General features: G+C 40.2%; 1 protein-coding gene and 1 long non-coding RNA gene across 6 annotated transcripts; one reads left to right on the top strand and one right to left on the bottom strand.

The window, feature by feature from the left end:
• The first annotated feature begins 55 nt into the window (after positions 1–55).
• LOC129186449 (uncharacterized) lies at positions 56–2,912 on the top strand. Its single transcript, XR_008572241.1, has 3 exons — positions 56–148; positions 821–873; positions 966–2,912. It is a non-coding gene; the product is annotated as an uncharacterized LOC129186449 (long non-coding RNA).
• LOC129186446 (uncharacterized) lies at positions 1,476–13,305 on the bottom strand. 5 transcript variants are annotated; one of them, XR_008572240.1, is made up of 9 exons: positions 9,241–9,673; positions 9,108–9,178; positions 7,190–7,384; positions 4,456–4,516; positions 4,309–4,364; positions 4,009–4,236; positions 3,839–3,895; positions 2,684–2,815; positions 1,476–2,612 (listed from the first exon to the last, which is right to left on the bottom strand). XR_008572240.1 is itself a non-coding variant. In XM_054784732.1 (8 exons), the coding sequence occupies exons 1-8, from the start codon at positions 9,408–9,410 to the stop codon at positions 2,577–2,579; spliced, it is 945 nt and encodes a 314-aa protein (XP_054640707.1). In that variant the 5' UTR covers positions 9,411–9,673; the 3' UTR covers positions 1,477–2,576. The 5 variants fall into 5 exon arrangements, 4 of the variants coding, with proteins under 4 accessions (XP_054640710.1, XP_054640709.1, XP_054640708.1 ...); XM_054784732.1 differs by lacking the exon at positions 4,456–4,516 and having other exon boundaries at positions 1,477–2,612; XM_054784735.1 differs by lacking the exons at positions 4,456–4,516; positions 9,108–9,178; positions 9,241–9,673 and adding an exon at positions 13,177–13,305.
• Between the last annotated feature and the right edge of the window lie 1,505 nt (positions 13,306–14,810).

The following is a 14,810-nucleotide window of genomic DNA, read 5'->3' as shown; positions in this document are numbered from 1 at the left end:
ATATTCGTTCAACGAGAAGGCTAAAATAACTCTACTCGCGTAGCTACTGCGCATGCTCCAAATAACCGGAAACAGGAACTTCGAAGTAAACTGAAGCTGGATAGGCGTACGCTGCGGTTTTGCTGCCCCTTTTGCACTATTTTTCACGGTAAGTAATCATTCCAATCAGTGACTATGTACTTTAACACCTTTAGTGAGATAATTTTGTATTTCATATCGCAGGTGTTGGGTTAACCTTTCGCTGAGCGCAAAACTGTATTCATCATGCAGCGTTTCTAAAGCTGATTAGCTGCCGTTCCCATAATACTTAAGTGTATGCTTATACCCCTCTCTAAATTGAGGAACTTTGATTGACAATGACAACACTTGTAGAGGTTTGCCGGAAAAAAAACGATCTATTTTCTGTTATCTGTTGGCTGATGCGTTGTCCAATTAAGTTAAGTTCCAAAAGTTGTTGCTGTACATGTTTTTAAATACAAAATATTTAATAAACGCAAAAATCCATATTGTACTTTGCTTTGGTAAGCAGTCCTGCTCAAAACCGTCCACCCACGGTTGCACAAGTATATGATGTATAATCCACGGTCAGAAAACCGTCAAACCCCCCCCCCCCCCCCCCCCCCCCCCCCCCCCCCCCCCCCCACTGTTGTGCTCCGCTCGCCGATTTACCTCATTCAGCCCCGGTGCAGCGAAACCTAAACGTCTTAAAGTGACAGACATCTATTTTGAACTTTGTGTCGCTCGTCTGAAAGTAAAGAAAAATATACATCCTCGTAGTAAATTGCTTTTAAGTTCACACTAGATTTCTTTTTATGAGCAGATCAACATCTCTGCCCCTCTTATCTGCGTCTGCCTGCCTGTCTGTCACGCAGGGTAAGTTTTACATTTGTATAACTATGGATTTAGTTTGCATTCGGTGTTGTGTGTTGATAATTAGCAACACTTAATTTCTCTTTTTCTTTCAGTGACATACACACTGCAAGGACAAAATACTCACCCACACTTGTTTCAGGCCCATTGCCACAAGTGGATAACTGTACTAATATTGTGCATTTGTGGGGAAAAAATGGGCCAATCTAAGGAGCTCTCAGAATTTCAGCGTGGCACTGTAATAGGGTGCCACATTTGCAACAAGTCAGTCAGTGAAATTTCTTCCCTCCTGAATGTTCCAGAATCAACTGTCGATGATGTTATTGCAAAGTGGAAGCAATCAGGATCCTTAACAACTCAGCCAAGAAACAGGGGAGCACGTAAACCTGCAGGCGCTGAGAACGAGTAACAGTCTGCCGACTCGCTTCCAAACCTCCGCTGGCTTTAAACATTGGCACAAACACCACTGGCTGTCCATGAATGAGCAGCTGTAGGCAACACAGGCTTTCCACACATGTGCTATGTAAGATTTCTGTAACAAAATATATGATTTCAGAATTAGACTTTAAAAACATTACTCAATTAAAACATGTCTTCTTGTGACGCTCTCTCATTTTGAATTGTCTTGAGACGTTTCCACAGAAGTTGGATCAGCTTGTGATCAGATTTTTCCACTTTTATTTTGAGTATGATTGTGATTCCAGACCTCCATGGGTTCATGATTTTGATTTCCATTGACCATTCAAATTGGGAATTAGCTCTGTCGTGGCGTGTGCCGTTGAGAGATGTTTCATAAGAGTAGTGTTCCTCACAGTGGTAGCAAACATTTTGCTCTGGACATAATATTCCACTTGACATGTATGTTCTTGCCTTTTGCAATGCTACTTCTCCAAAACGAGTAGTGGCTGTTCTTCCAATCTTGAAAATGCCACTTTTAACTCAACAGACCGCTCCGGACTCACCATGATTGCGTCTAGTTCCGTGTGGCTGTTTGTGGCACATTGAGGTTTGTAAGCAAAAAACCCCAATTGAAATCGTACTGTATCATCATTACTTAGGTGTCCATCATCACTCCCCCCCTCACCAAAGAAGGACAATTAGGAAAAAAAAAACCCAACACTTTTTATTTGCAGCTCCTGTCCTGTGGCTGTCTAAGCGAGCCAGGTAACAGCTGTTAAGACATCAGTGCACAATAACACGCCACATTTCACTGTCGGTAGCTGCGTTGTTTGACATAGTAATAAGATTACCCGTTGCACTCCCAACACGGATGGTAACTTACTAAACAAACTTAATTCTATGAAACTAAGCTGGTTGGGAGCAGGTTTTCTACAATAAACCCTGAGTTTCTCTATGTCTCCTCCCTCTTACAGAGCAGACACTACTTTACTTTCTCATTCATTCGTTCAGTCCATACCAGGCACATTGGATATTGGACTACATGTGTGACAAATAGCAAATTACATGTTCTTTCATTGAGGTGGCTGCGTCACTCCGCGGGGAGTTGAATATACACCATGAGAGGAGTTACAGACCTTGATTATACATATTATTTCCAGATCAATACTTATTTGAGCCTCTGTTTTTCTTTACAGTCCATCAATTGTACTCACAATGTCGTTCTTCATATCACGAATGTCACCCACCTATACAGTACACTGGAACAAATTCTATGCGTTGCCCTCTGTTTTTTGGAAATGGGATTTTCAAATATTTGCATTTTCTGTGTTCTTCTTCATTTCCTACAAATGAAAAAAAAAATCTGTTAAAATATATTGTTTAATGTTTAGTTCACCTGTGACTGCTCACCCACCTCTAATTTGTATTTTAGGATTTCAATTTCCAGGTCTGTTTTTTTCATTTGCATGTCCAAGTACATCATTTCTTTGTCAGCTTTTTCCATTTTCTTGAGAAGATGCATTTTGTACACTGCTTTTACAGGCAACTGTTAATACAAAAGGAGGACAATGATTAATACAACTTCTACAGACGTAAGCCGTCACGTGCACTCAAAAATATCAACGCAACGCTTTTTGCTCCCATTTTTCATGAGTTGAACTCAACTCAAAGATCTAAAACTTCCATGTACACAAAAGGCCCGTCTTTCAAATATTCACAAATGTGTTAAAATCTGTGTCAGTGAGCATTCATCATTTATGATTCATAATCTATCCACCACACAGGTGTGGCATATCAAGATGCTGATGAGACAGCACGATTATTGCATAGACATGCTTTAGGTTGGCTACAATAAAAGGCCACTCCAAAATGTGCAGTTTAACTGTATTGCAGGTGATCCGGAGGCGTCCGAAATTGGTCTCAAATACCGTATACACAGATCCAGAGCAACCCAAACATACTCAGTGGGTGACACGTTGGGTGAGTATGCTGGCCATGCAAATACTGGAATTGTGCAAACACAGGGCCGTGATGCTTATGAATGAATGACACAACAATGGGCCTCAGGCTCTTCTCACAGTATCTCTATGCATTCAAAATGCCATCTATACAGTAAAATGCACCTGTGTTGTGAATGGAGTGGGCCATGGCGGCAGTGGGGTTATGGTATGGACAACAAACACAGATGCATTTTATTAATGGCATTTTGAGCATAGCGAGCTGGTTTGGGATGCTCTAGATCGGCGTGTGCGGTATTTGAGGCAAATTGTGGTCATGCCAGATACTAAGTGGTTATAGGACCAATACAGTTAAACTGCACATTCTGGAGTGGCCTTTTATTGTGGCCAACCTAAGGCACACGTGCAATAATCATGCTGTCTCATCAGCATCTTGATATGCCACACCTGTGCGGTGGATAGATGATGATGAATAACACAGACTTTGACAGATTTGTGAACAATATTTGAGAGAGACATTTTAGATCTTTTGAGTAGAGTTCATGAAAAACGGGAGCAAAAACAAATGTGTTGCCTTTATATTTTTGTCTAGTGTATTTACTACTTCTCACAGTGTCAATCTTTGCTGTGGAAGTTGATGGACCGTCTTTCTGGTGTCTAGCCGTGCTCTGTAAAAAAGGAAGACCTTTTTTATTGCAGTGCTTCGGTGGAGCGCATGTGTGAAGCTCTGAATTTCACACAAGAATGTATAGAAGTGGGTCTGAGGTGACGGCTATATTACCTCTGCAGGAGGAGGTTCAGGGTCCCACTCCGTAGTAGCTGACACAGTGTGTTGAACACTCTCATCCTGTGAAGTATCCCACTCGATGGGAGCTGAGTCATTGTCTTTAACGTTCTCATCCTGTGAGGGATCCCACTCGATGGGAGCTGACTCAGTGTCTTTAACGTTCTCATCCTGTGAAGGATCCCACTCTATAGTAGCTGACACAGTGTCTTTAGCGTCCCCATCCTGTGAAGATGAGCATTATAAGTGATACTGAATTGTTGGTATAAAGTGACGTGTTCAGTATAACCTACTTACAGCTACAAGTTCTGTCATAGCATTGGGCTCCACAAGGCAGATTACAGCATTAGAATCTGTTGGTACATATGAAAAATGTATGAAATGTGTGAAAGGGGAATACGTTTGCAGTGTTTCCCATACATTCATTTATTTGTAGTGGCCTACCTCAAATAATTTTGGTGCCAACTGTTCCTTCCTCGCTCATAAACTCATTATAACGCCCTGCCTGTCAGAAAATAAGAAGAGGAGCCAATGTGCCAACTTAGCGACTTTATAGTTACATTTAGCGAGTAACCAGAGCACTCTAGATACTGTTTTTCAAAAAAGTGACAAGCAACAAGTCTAGTGAGTAGACTTTTGGGGCATCTGACACAAAAGCACATATTGTTCCCTGCCCCATCTAAAAGCACTCACATGCTTAGCAACAAACGAAACGTTAATTTGTAATTCTAAACACATTTTGTATTCACTTTTTGCAAATGTGTCAAAGCCATTTATGTAAATTTGCCGATTCATTCCCCACAACCCACCATGCCACAGACAGATTGCGGTCCTGTTGGAAACACCGTTTTTATACTGTACAGTCCCTCGCCACATTCGAATTTTGCGGCTTCACTGAAAACCGTGATAGAGTGAATTTAGTAAATCACCGCTGTGTCGTCATTGAATACGGCCTATTAGTAAAAAAAAAAAAACAAAAAACACATGCATATTTAACTGTACATATTTTGAGCCTAAATTAAGCATTTTCAAGCATAAAAATGGCTAAATGAACTAAAATACAAATATAAGTCTTTCAGAAAACGCATTGGTGTTGTGATACTGTATGTAGCATTCTACACTGGTCACTAGGTGTCAGTAATGTTGCATTATGTTACATTGATGACATAATGGCCACTGCAGAAAGTACTGGGAAAAAAACGGAAGTAAAAAAGGAACAAGGAACTCTCCCAACACTAACATATGTGAGTCTACATTATGATGTAAATCTCTTTGTGATAGATGATTATAAAAAGTTATTGATAAAGATATTGTAAAAACAGAACAAATCGATACAGTGTACTAACGATAAGATTCAATTTGATACAGTACGATTCTGCGGTTACATTTATTGACATGCACATTAATCTTACATTATAAAATAAAGAAGCCAACTCTATAAAGGTGACATCCTTACAGGATTTTCAAATGTGTAAAAGAATCATATCCCCAAACATGCTGGAAGGCAGAGATCCCCTCAGAAACTTTTAGGCGCAGTGATAAACAAAAAAAAACACATGTTTTAAAAATAATAATTTGGAAATAACTAGATCAAATTATGCACAGATAAACTACTATACTGTATTTTTCTTTCACCATATGTGGTCCCAAATGCTGATACTATGTTGGAATTCATAAAGGTTAAGATGCGATGGCCTTATTGAGTGCAAATGTGCATTTTTGTTCAGTGCACCTCTCTGAAAAACTCCAGGCTCGTACTGGTGGATGGTGAGTCTGTACGTTTTCATTTAGTGCTTTTAATTTGGTGTTGTTCCTGTCTTAGTTTTTAAGATAAACTTTATCGCTATAATGTGCGTATGTTTTTCTGATGTGTTGAAAATCTTTCCCGGTGACTAGCTTACGTGCTGCTAATGCTATTTAGAACCATCCTACGGAGCATGTGCGACAATCATTTCGCCGGCAGCGCAGGCTCTCGCTTTGTTTTAAGAGATGCACTGTCAACTGGCTGCTAGTCTTGCGATACCCAGTGCATGTCTCTACAATCCATTAGTTCAAAGCGGACCTATTGTGTGTTTCCTCTTTTCTGACCTATAAATGTTGTTACGATGTTGTATTCGCGTGTTAAACGATGCCAACGCGTCAGATAATGAGGTTTGCGCATTTGAAAGTGAGACCTGGATGGCACTGAGTTCCATTGACGTCAATGCAACCCAGACTCTCTTATATGGGCATGCCCCGGCAAACGTTGTAGGCCTGTCCTCCCGCCGCTCTGCTTCTGTTTACTGTGCTCCCAGGAAATGTTTGTTTGGGTGTGTCTAAAGAGGCAAGCATCATGCAGAAGTGGTTGGAGTTGCTGATTCCCAGCCAGCAGTAAAAAAATATGCTCATCTCTCAACGGCATTTCACGTGGGACTGGTTTGTGAACATGGGCCAATACGAAGCTGGACTATCCGCCAAACTGTTGAAGTCCGACGCCTCTCCAATGTTACTTGATCGTGTTGAAGAGTCAGCAGAACAAGCTGTAAGTAAGAATTTATCAGTGTCCTAACCATGTTTATTTTGTGTAAGTAATCGGACAAAAGGGGTTTGGTAGCTGTCAGGAAGTCCTCGGGAGCGCTTGGGAGTGTGACCAATCACAGCGGAGTCGGCTCGGCGGGAGGCATACCTGGAGGAGGGCCGGGGGTGGAGTAAACACAGACCGTTTGGGCGGGAGGCAGGAAACGCAAGGAAACACTACAGAAAGAGGTGCAGAGTCTGGAAGATCTACCGTAGAAAGCTTTCTGTGCAGGTTAACGTGTGTAGCTGCTCTATAGGAGTCCAGAATACAAAGGCCCGAAAATTTGTATAGTAGGTCTCCTTTAAGGACTTATGTTGATCCTAGAGGCTGCTAACGGTGCATCCACATCTCTCGCATGTCAAACCGGATATCCGCTCGCATTGGTTTATCATTCACAACCCTAGGCCATATGACTATAAGGGTGACTATAGGGGTGTTATTTCATGTCTAGAGGGCTCTAATAATCTTAAAACCTTATTTCAAAGGTACGAAAATATTGCATTTATAAATAACAAATCCTACTTTGCGGAAATTCACTTATCACGGTCAGGTCTGGAACCAATTAACCGCAATAAATGAGAGATGACCGTATATAGAAAGAAAAAAACATGGGACCTTTACATTTTACAAAGGCACTGGTGTCTTGAATGGTGAGTGGCTGTGATGAAATCCCCCCAGGTATTCCATCCACCACTGGCCTTCCAGCACCCTGGCATAGGACCAGCTCCTCTTCCTCTTCTTTTAGAGGCGGTGTTGGCATTGGTGCTAGTGCTGGCTCTCCACTCATTTTTCTCCCCTCTGCCTTTTTTCTGTTGGCTGAAAACAAGGCAAATGTCATTTTAATTTGGCCTTGTCAAAGAGATGACACAACAATTTTGTATGAGAACCACATTATGCTCAAGCTAAAGCTACTACACACTGAAGTAGCCACTGCGTATTTACTTTAATATCCTCCTGAGAATCAAGGGAAATGTGCTGTAGTGGACAAAACCATAGGCTGGACTTGACCAATAGAAGATGATTGTTTTTCTCCGCATTTGTGTGTCAGATTATCTAATGAGCCTCCTGCCTCTTCTTCAGAGCTTTCTATCTCTTCTCAGGCAGGAACAATTTTCCTCATGTGGCAGGGGTGCACAAACTTTTTCCACCGAGAGCCACAACTTTTAGACATTTTGTACATAAAGATGGTAAAACCAATCCAGTGTAGGTCAACATATGCTTGCAAGTCAGCACACACTCTATGCTGGTAATATAAGTGGAAAAGGTAAAAAAAAATGAATTCTAAAAAATTAAAACGGGGGGAAAAAAAGGAATTTGGGAAAAAAATTAAAATAATTTCATAGGGTCCTAAGAGAGATGTGTTAAATTGATTTATAACCATGTCAAATGATTAGTCCCACCCTAAAAGTATTTTACACGCAAATTTTTTCCAATTTTACCTTTTATTGGATGGACTTTTATTGGATTAGGGACCTGACTCACAGAGGTTTGTTACAAAACCCAAAAATATTGTTGGTCAGGCTGCATAATAAAGTAAATTCAAAAATACACTGGTTGCATTATTTTAAATGCTTTGAAGAGCTATTTTAACAACCACATTCAATTCCACAAATTCATGTTTGTAACAAAAGCTTATTAAAAAAAAAAATCGCTACTAGATCGGATCGGCAAAACTATAAAAAAAATCATATCGGATCGGAAGCCAAAAAATATGGATTGGGACATCCCTATTTACAAGGGACTGCATGCAAGTCGCTCACAATGACATTATTTGAAACCAAAAAACACAAGAACATCACCACCGGTTTAAACCACTTTTAAACACAGCGGTTTGAAAGAACAGACCGTATAAAAAATGTCTAGATTTTTTTCCACAATTATGAATTAAACTGAATAAAAATTGTCGTAAATTTTCACTCGGCTCAAATAATATACCTGTAACTGGCACTCATGGGTGTCACTCACAGCCTTCTAGTATTCAGTATAGTCACGTGTACACATACAAACAAAAGCAGACATGCTGTTGTTACAATAGGCTACACATTCAGCGACAGCTGACGCTACTAGCTGAACTTCGCTGACAACAAACATAACTAGTGCGCTACGTCAGTCATAGCTTACATACTAAAAGCAAGAAGATGACATCAAACCAGAAGCGGTAATGCTCTGGGAACCCGTTGCATACAGTCTCTTTAAAATGTGAGACAGAACTGTAAATGTAGACAAAACTTTTGGCTTTTGCTATGAACAAAAAACTATTTTGACTTTTTCATTAACAAGCAAACATGATTACCATGGGTTAAAAAGACCAATATCTTAATATTTGTCTTCTCTGCAATTTGCATGTGCATTTGTCTTCACTCTCAATTGTGCATCTTAGCATGAAAATAAAAAAATATCTTTATCCTACCTACACATTAGCACCGGGATGAATGAAGCATGTCCCCCATTGACCACAGATCAAATAGAACAGTCAGAAGAAATGTCCACTACAGATGACATAATGAAGAGGCAGGAGGAAACACAGCCTAAACCTTACCTGATTGAATGATGTTCTTATACTTCATTTTAAGCTGCGCCCACGTACGTTTTTGCGTTGAAGGATTACACCTTAATCAAAATAAATGTCAATACAATGCAGTGTTAAATGTACAGACCATCTAAAAACTTACGCATTGACTCGGTCTGCAATCTTCTGCCAAGCCGCTACTCTCTCTTTCACTGCTGCAACAGTGTTACTTTTTCTTTTGAAAATGTGTTCAAACGTACTGTAAGACTGTGTTAAAATCTCCAGCTCCGATGCAGTAAAATACGCCGATCTCTTTTTAGGGCTAGTTGCCATGGTGAATCAGAGTATCGGGGCTTCATGCGTTCAACTCCGAGTATATCTACTCAGAGTTGATTGGGTTAACTCGAGCTAGCTGCTGTCAAACCCAAAACTGAGAGTTTCCGCATCTCGGGGTAGATCAACTCAGAGTTCACGCTTTGACTCATAGGCTCAATTCCATTTCTTCACCTCGCTACAGCCTCACGCCGCCATATTTGATCCCCAATGATTTAAATGAGGCCCGAGGAGCGAGGAAATGCTTAAACTGACGTATGTGGCTGGACGGATCGAGCCAAAAATTGATCGTCTCGATACCATAGTGGTGTCGCTGTCGGATCCATACTAGCGATATTTTCTTCGTTATATTCTAAAATATCTTTTTAGTTATGGTGTTCCTATTGTTTAATTGTGATGATCTTTGATCACTATACGTACACATTGTTATCTTCTTACAAACAAAAACGGATTTCAAGAGAATCAATAGCAGTTTTTGGTATTTTGCACTATTGACTTTATTTTACTCAAGCAATTTTACCCAGGCAATTGTTAATAACTATTGTACAATAACTATTGTATTTGTACGTAGTCAAAATGAAATATGAGAATATATTTTTTTGTTGTCAGGTTGCTTTATTTATGCATTTTTTAATTGTTTAAATAAGTTTGTTGATAAAAAAAATTGTGTTTTTTTCCTAAAATCTGTATTTTATTCTAGAAGAAGAAGAATTCTGACTTTAATCACGATCGACTAAATAAAGTTAAAAATCACAAAAACATTCAATGATGTTGAATAATTTTCACGTACTGGCACCGTGTTTACTTGGCTTCTTATCGACACCAAAATGTGCAGTATCGCCCACCCCGTTGTGTCCTTTGCGGAAGTGTTCCTGACCCCGGCCAGTGACGTGTACAAATGGGCGTGTACCAACGGGATAAGCATTTCATCGCTTTCTTTGTTTTTCATGATATAAATTGAACAGAATTTGCGTTTTAAGTCCAAGCTGTATTTCGATTTGAATGATAAGTATTACGCTGGTTCGTAGTCACAACACGCAATTAATGTTTAGAATTAAGATTTATTGTTCAGCAACACCGTTCATAATCTATCTGGCCTTGTTTTTAGGCATGATAATAAAATATGTAGCGTAAGCTGTATGGTGGGCTAATGCCAATAGTCTGTCGATAAACAATAATGGACGCTGTAGGAAGCTGTTAACGTTTGAGTTCAGCTGTTGTAAACCTTGTGTAGGAGCGCCCTCTACTGGAAAAATCCCGTAATATCACAATTTTTTCAACAATGACTGTATTTTTAGAAATTATTGTCATTATTATAGCTACCACATGCCTTATTGGTTTCAGAGCTGTGAAAAAAACATCACTACTACTACTGAGGACAAGCGGCAGAGAAAATGGATGGATGGATTTTAGCCATTTAAAATTGTATATGGTAGAAAGCCCCTGTACTAGATAGACGACTGAAGGAAATTAAGTGGGGAAAATGTAGTACAGAGTAGATATAGCCCTGCTTCCATAAATAATAACATAAAAGCATAAATAATCGTAGCTTATTTAATGACAGTCAACTCCAGTTGAGTTTCATTGAGCTCATTTGACTGATTTGGTTCTCACGGTGACTGCGGATGTTGTTGACGTGGATGTCAAAAAGCATGATGTTTATTTCAACGACCACCAAGTAAACGCGGCAACAACAACCACTGCCAGCATGTAAGCTTTGTGAACTGCGCACAGAGTGGAAAACACGGTAAACAGCTGATAATTGGCCCTCACTGTCAAGTTCCATCATTACTCCATGTCAGCTGGATCGCTTGCCTTTGCATTACATGGGTCACGCCACTTGATTCCCCTTCATAGCCATGTGACCTATCTGTTTTGTATTGAGTCCAGTGCCGAATGTTTTGACATCCATCCATCCATCCATCCATTCTCCATGCCACTTGTTTTCACTAGGGTCGCGAGGGTATGCCTATCCCAGCTGACTTTGGGCGAGGGGCGGGTTACACCCTGGACTGGACTACACCCTCACCAGCCAATTGCAGGGCACATACAGACAAACAACCATTCGCACTCACACAGATATTTTGCATATGAAATTGATAAAGAAACGTGACAATGCGAATATAAATCTCGTAAGAAAACGTTCAACAAAAATTACTGCTTCCCAACCTTCCCTCTCTCCTTTTTTTCCTCTTTTCCCGGCACAAGCAAATGCGCGCCATGTATCGCTTCCGCCAGCTGGAATCAACAAACAGATAGGGGAACAGACAAAACCGACCTAAGCCTTGAGAGGCTGAGGAAAAGAGTGTTTTGTTTATGTCAACAACTACACTGAGTGTTATCATCTGCTGGCGTCGCAGGCTTCATCAAGGAATCCAGGAGAAAGTTATCTTTGGGGAGACTGGCGCCAATGGCCTGAGCAAAACAAGTATAAAAATGACAGGTGGGACAATCGATGTGAACTGTTTCATTCAGCCAGAAGATGGGGACAAGTGAATGAAACGGGGTCCAGGGCTCTGTAAGCTGTTACAATATCCTGTTTGACTTATTTTTCAATTATTATGTTTGGCTTATTCTTCAATACATTTTGTAAATCCAATTTGGTGTGAGAGTCTTTTTTCCTTCCCATAACTGGAGATTAAACAACACGTGAGGCGGAGGTGAAATTGGCTTAATTCATTTTTCAAAGTGGTCCTTTGACCTTTAGGAGGTTGTGGAGAATTTCATCTCCAACACCTCTTCGCAGTTTTCTTCCAGACATGCTGTTTTGATACAAGGAGTCCATGTGAAGGTGTTGGTAATGATGACCCCAAGGAGAGTAATGCTTTTCATTGGTATCAGCTGCATTTTCGTGAAGCGGAGAGGAGGCTGATTCTGCTCTCGTTTCCTGCTGATGACTATCGTCTCAGTTTTGCTGGCATTGAAAGCGATGCCAGAAGAAGCCCATTTCTCAATGGCATCCAAGTCTTGCTGTAGACTTTCTGCAGATAAGTCTCCAAGATATGTCTCTGAGCTTATTATTAATTGCCATGTATTATTGCACTACAGATTTGACGTGATCTGTTCTGTATTTCTTTATTCTTATTCTATTTTCTTATTTTTCTTATCTCTCGTGTCTTGCCTATCTATCTGACTGCTGCCAATTTGAATCACCAGTTGAGATCTGATGTTCTCAAGTCAAACCAGCCTAATTCCCCCGAAAGACGCCCTTGAAACACCTACATGACAAATGACCAAATGATTAGCCCTCTAGAAACCTTTGAACATTTTTTTTAAATACTGCCCAGTGTTTGCAATATTCATAACATTTTAGGTAGTAAAGCATTCATGATAATGATTTTGGCCCCATTTCGGTACACTTTTGAATATAAAATAAATTTTCAAGATGTCTTTAATAAAGATTTGATGAAAAGTGAGGCGGTTAAAATTATTAGCCCCCTGATCATTAATAGTCAGTATAGCCTTTCTGATTCAAAAATGAAAATAATCTCTTCTGGTGGTTTCTAACTAAGTTGGCACGTCTCCTGAGGGATGTTAGCTCATTCTTCCATGACAACGTTTTCAAGCTCATCCAACTTGCTTAGCCTCTGAGCAGATAGATAGATAGATAGATAGATAGATAGATAGATAGATAGATAGACAGAATACAGAACAGATCACTTCAAATTCATTGCTCCCCCCTGTTGTGATTAAGTCCCACCATGTCATTGAGAATGAACTGATGAAATCTGCTCAGATGAGAGGCGAAACGTCTTCTAAGACAAACCTGAACAGTCCAGTTGCGATCAATTCGATGCCCTGAGAATACAATGACTTGGATGAATGAGAATATCCACAGGCAGGTTTTCTGCATATTCTACAGTCGACAGGCAGCCATTTTGTTAAGTCTACTTTGACGTCATTTTCCTGAATACTCAGACGTACCATTCACCAAAAACACAACGATGTCTACTTTAGTCCGTAACACACTAGCGCTGCTTCAGTGACTGAGAGAATGTTGTCTTCCCATCGATTCCTTCCTCCATCTCTTCACTGTCTTTTCCCGTCAGGCTACAGTTAATCCTGATTATATACGCCGTCTAAATGGTGCAGGATGAGACCAACACTAATGGCATTTCCAAAGCTCATCTTTTGTTTCGGTATCTAATCATGTTTCATTGCAGTCACAGGCACATGAGGATAAATTTCATTAACAGTTGACTTGTGTGCACGAGTCACTTTCTTGTAGATTTTTTGTGTTGGTGCTTTAAAATATGTACTATGGCAAGATATATTATTGTTTTGGCATTGCCTAAACCTGCAGCAACATCAGAGGATGTGAACAAACTCTGGCAACAGTTCCAGCTGAGTGGTAATTTGTGGTTGCACAGTATTGCTTTGTTGGATGAGATGGATAAGCAGCCGACCTAGTCTCTCCACTATAATTCCTCTGTGAGTCACACTACGAAAGAGGCTTAGGCACAAGAGAAGAATGATGATTGTTGCGACTGTTGCTGTGCTGTGTTGCCCAGCTCTCATTCTTTCTGTCCGTACATAATATCCACACATTCAGCTTTGATTGTTCAATGCGACTGAAAGGGTGTCATTGATGGAAAATAAAGCCGGGCTGTGGCTTTTAATTGTCAAGTTTCGCATTAAATGTAGTTGTTAACTTTGCTCTTGTTTCGCAGTAAATGTTTTAAAAAGATCAGGCGACCTGCAAATTTGTCATTAACTCATTCGGTCCCAGCCATTTTTGGAAAGACAACCGTTTTAGACGATTTTGACTGAGCTTTCAAGGCACACAGAATATTGTGTTCTATGGCTACATAAACATGGAACCCACCAAAGGAAAGATTAGACTCCCATCTTTCATCATAAACAAAAGTTTGTTTCTACCTTTTTCCGTTCTTTCCCTAATCGGCAGTAGAACATCGGTAAGTTTCAGGAAAATATCAGTTCCTGACAAGCAAAGGGAGAAAACCAGCTTTTTCGTGGAAAGACACATTTCAAGCATAACTTGCAATTTGACACAAATACTATTTGCTCAAATATGTAACCACCTATAAACATAAACAACACAAAAAAGGGGTTGTTTCACGTCAAAATAACGATTTATTTACAAATATAACACCGAGAACTATTTCTAATTTTCACATTTGGAACTGTCTGTGTTTGGAGTTTGCATGTTCTCCCCATGTGTCCATGGGTTTTCCACTTTTCGTCTTAGAAAAGTGGAAAAGTGGACCCATTTTTGGGTCCTGCCGGGACACTTGATGAGGATGCAGGGGGGTTCCCCACCTCCTGGACCAGAAAAGTGCTGTGGAGGCAACATGACATGATATGATTTTGAGTAACCCTTACCACTTTTGTTGAAATGCAATGCCATTTTTGCTTCCTGTCGAGGGTGTGGGAGGAATA

Source organism: Dunckerocampus dactyliophorus, chromosome 8, assembly GCF_027744805.1.
Source record: "Dunckerocampus dactyliophorus isolate RoL2022-P2 chromosome 8, RoL_Ddac_1.1, whole genome shotgun sequence".
Taxonomy (NCBI): domain Eukaryota; kingdom Metazoa; phylum Chordata; class Actinopteri; order Syngnathiformes; family Syngnathidae; genus Dunckerocampus; species Dunckerocampus dactyliophorus.
This window is presented reverse-complemented; position numbering and strand designations above follow the sequence as displayed.

Coding starts and splice junctions, on each gene's coding strand:
- LOC129186446 (XM_054784732.1), bottom strand. CDS start 9,410: ATGGCAACTAGCCCTAAAAAGAGATCGGCGTATTTTACTGCATCGGAG. Junction 4,365..7,189: donor CACCAGTGCCTTTGTAAAAT/GTAAAGGTCCCA, acceptor ATGTACCAACAG/ATTCTAATGCTGTAATCTGC. Junction 4,237..4,308: donor CTATGACAGAACTTGTAGCT/GTAAGTAGGTTA, acceptor TCATCTTCACAG/GATGGGGACGCTAAAGACAC.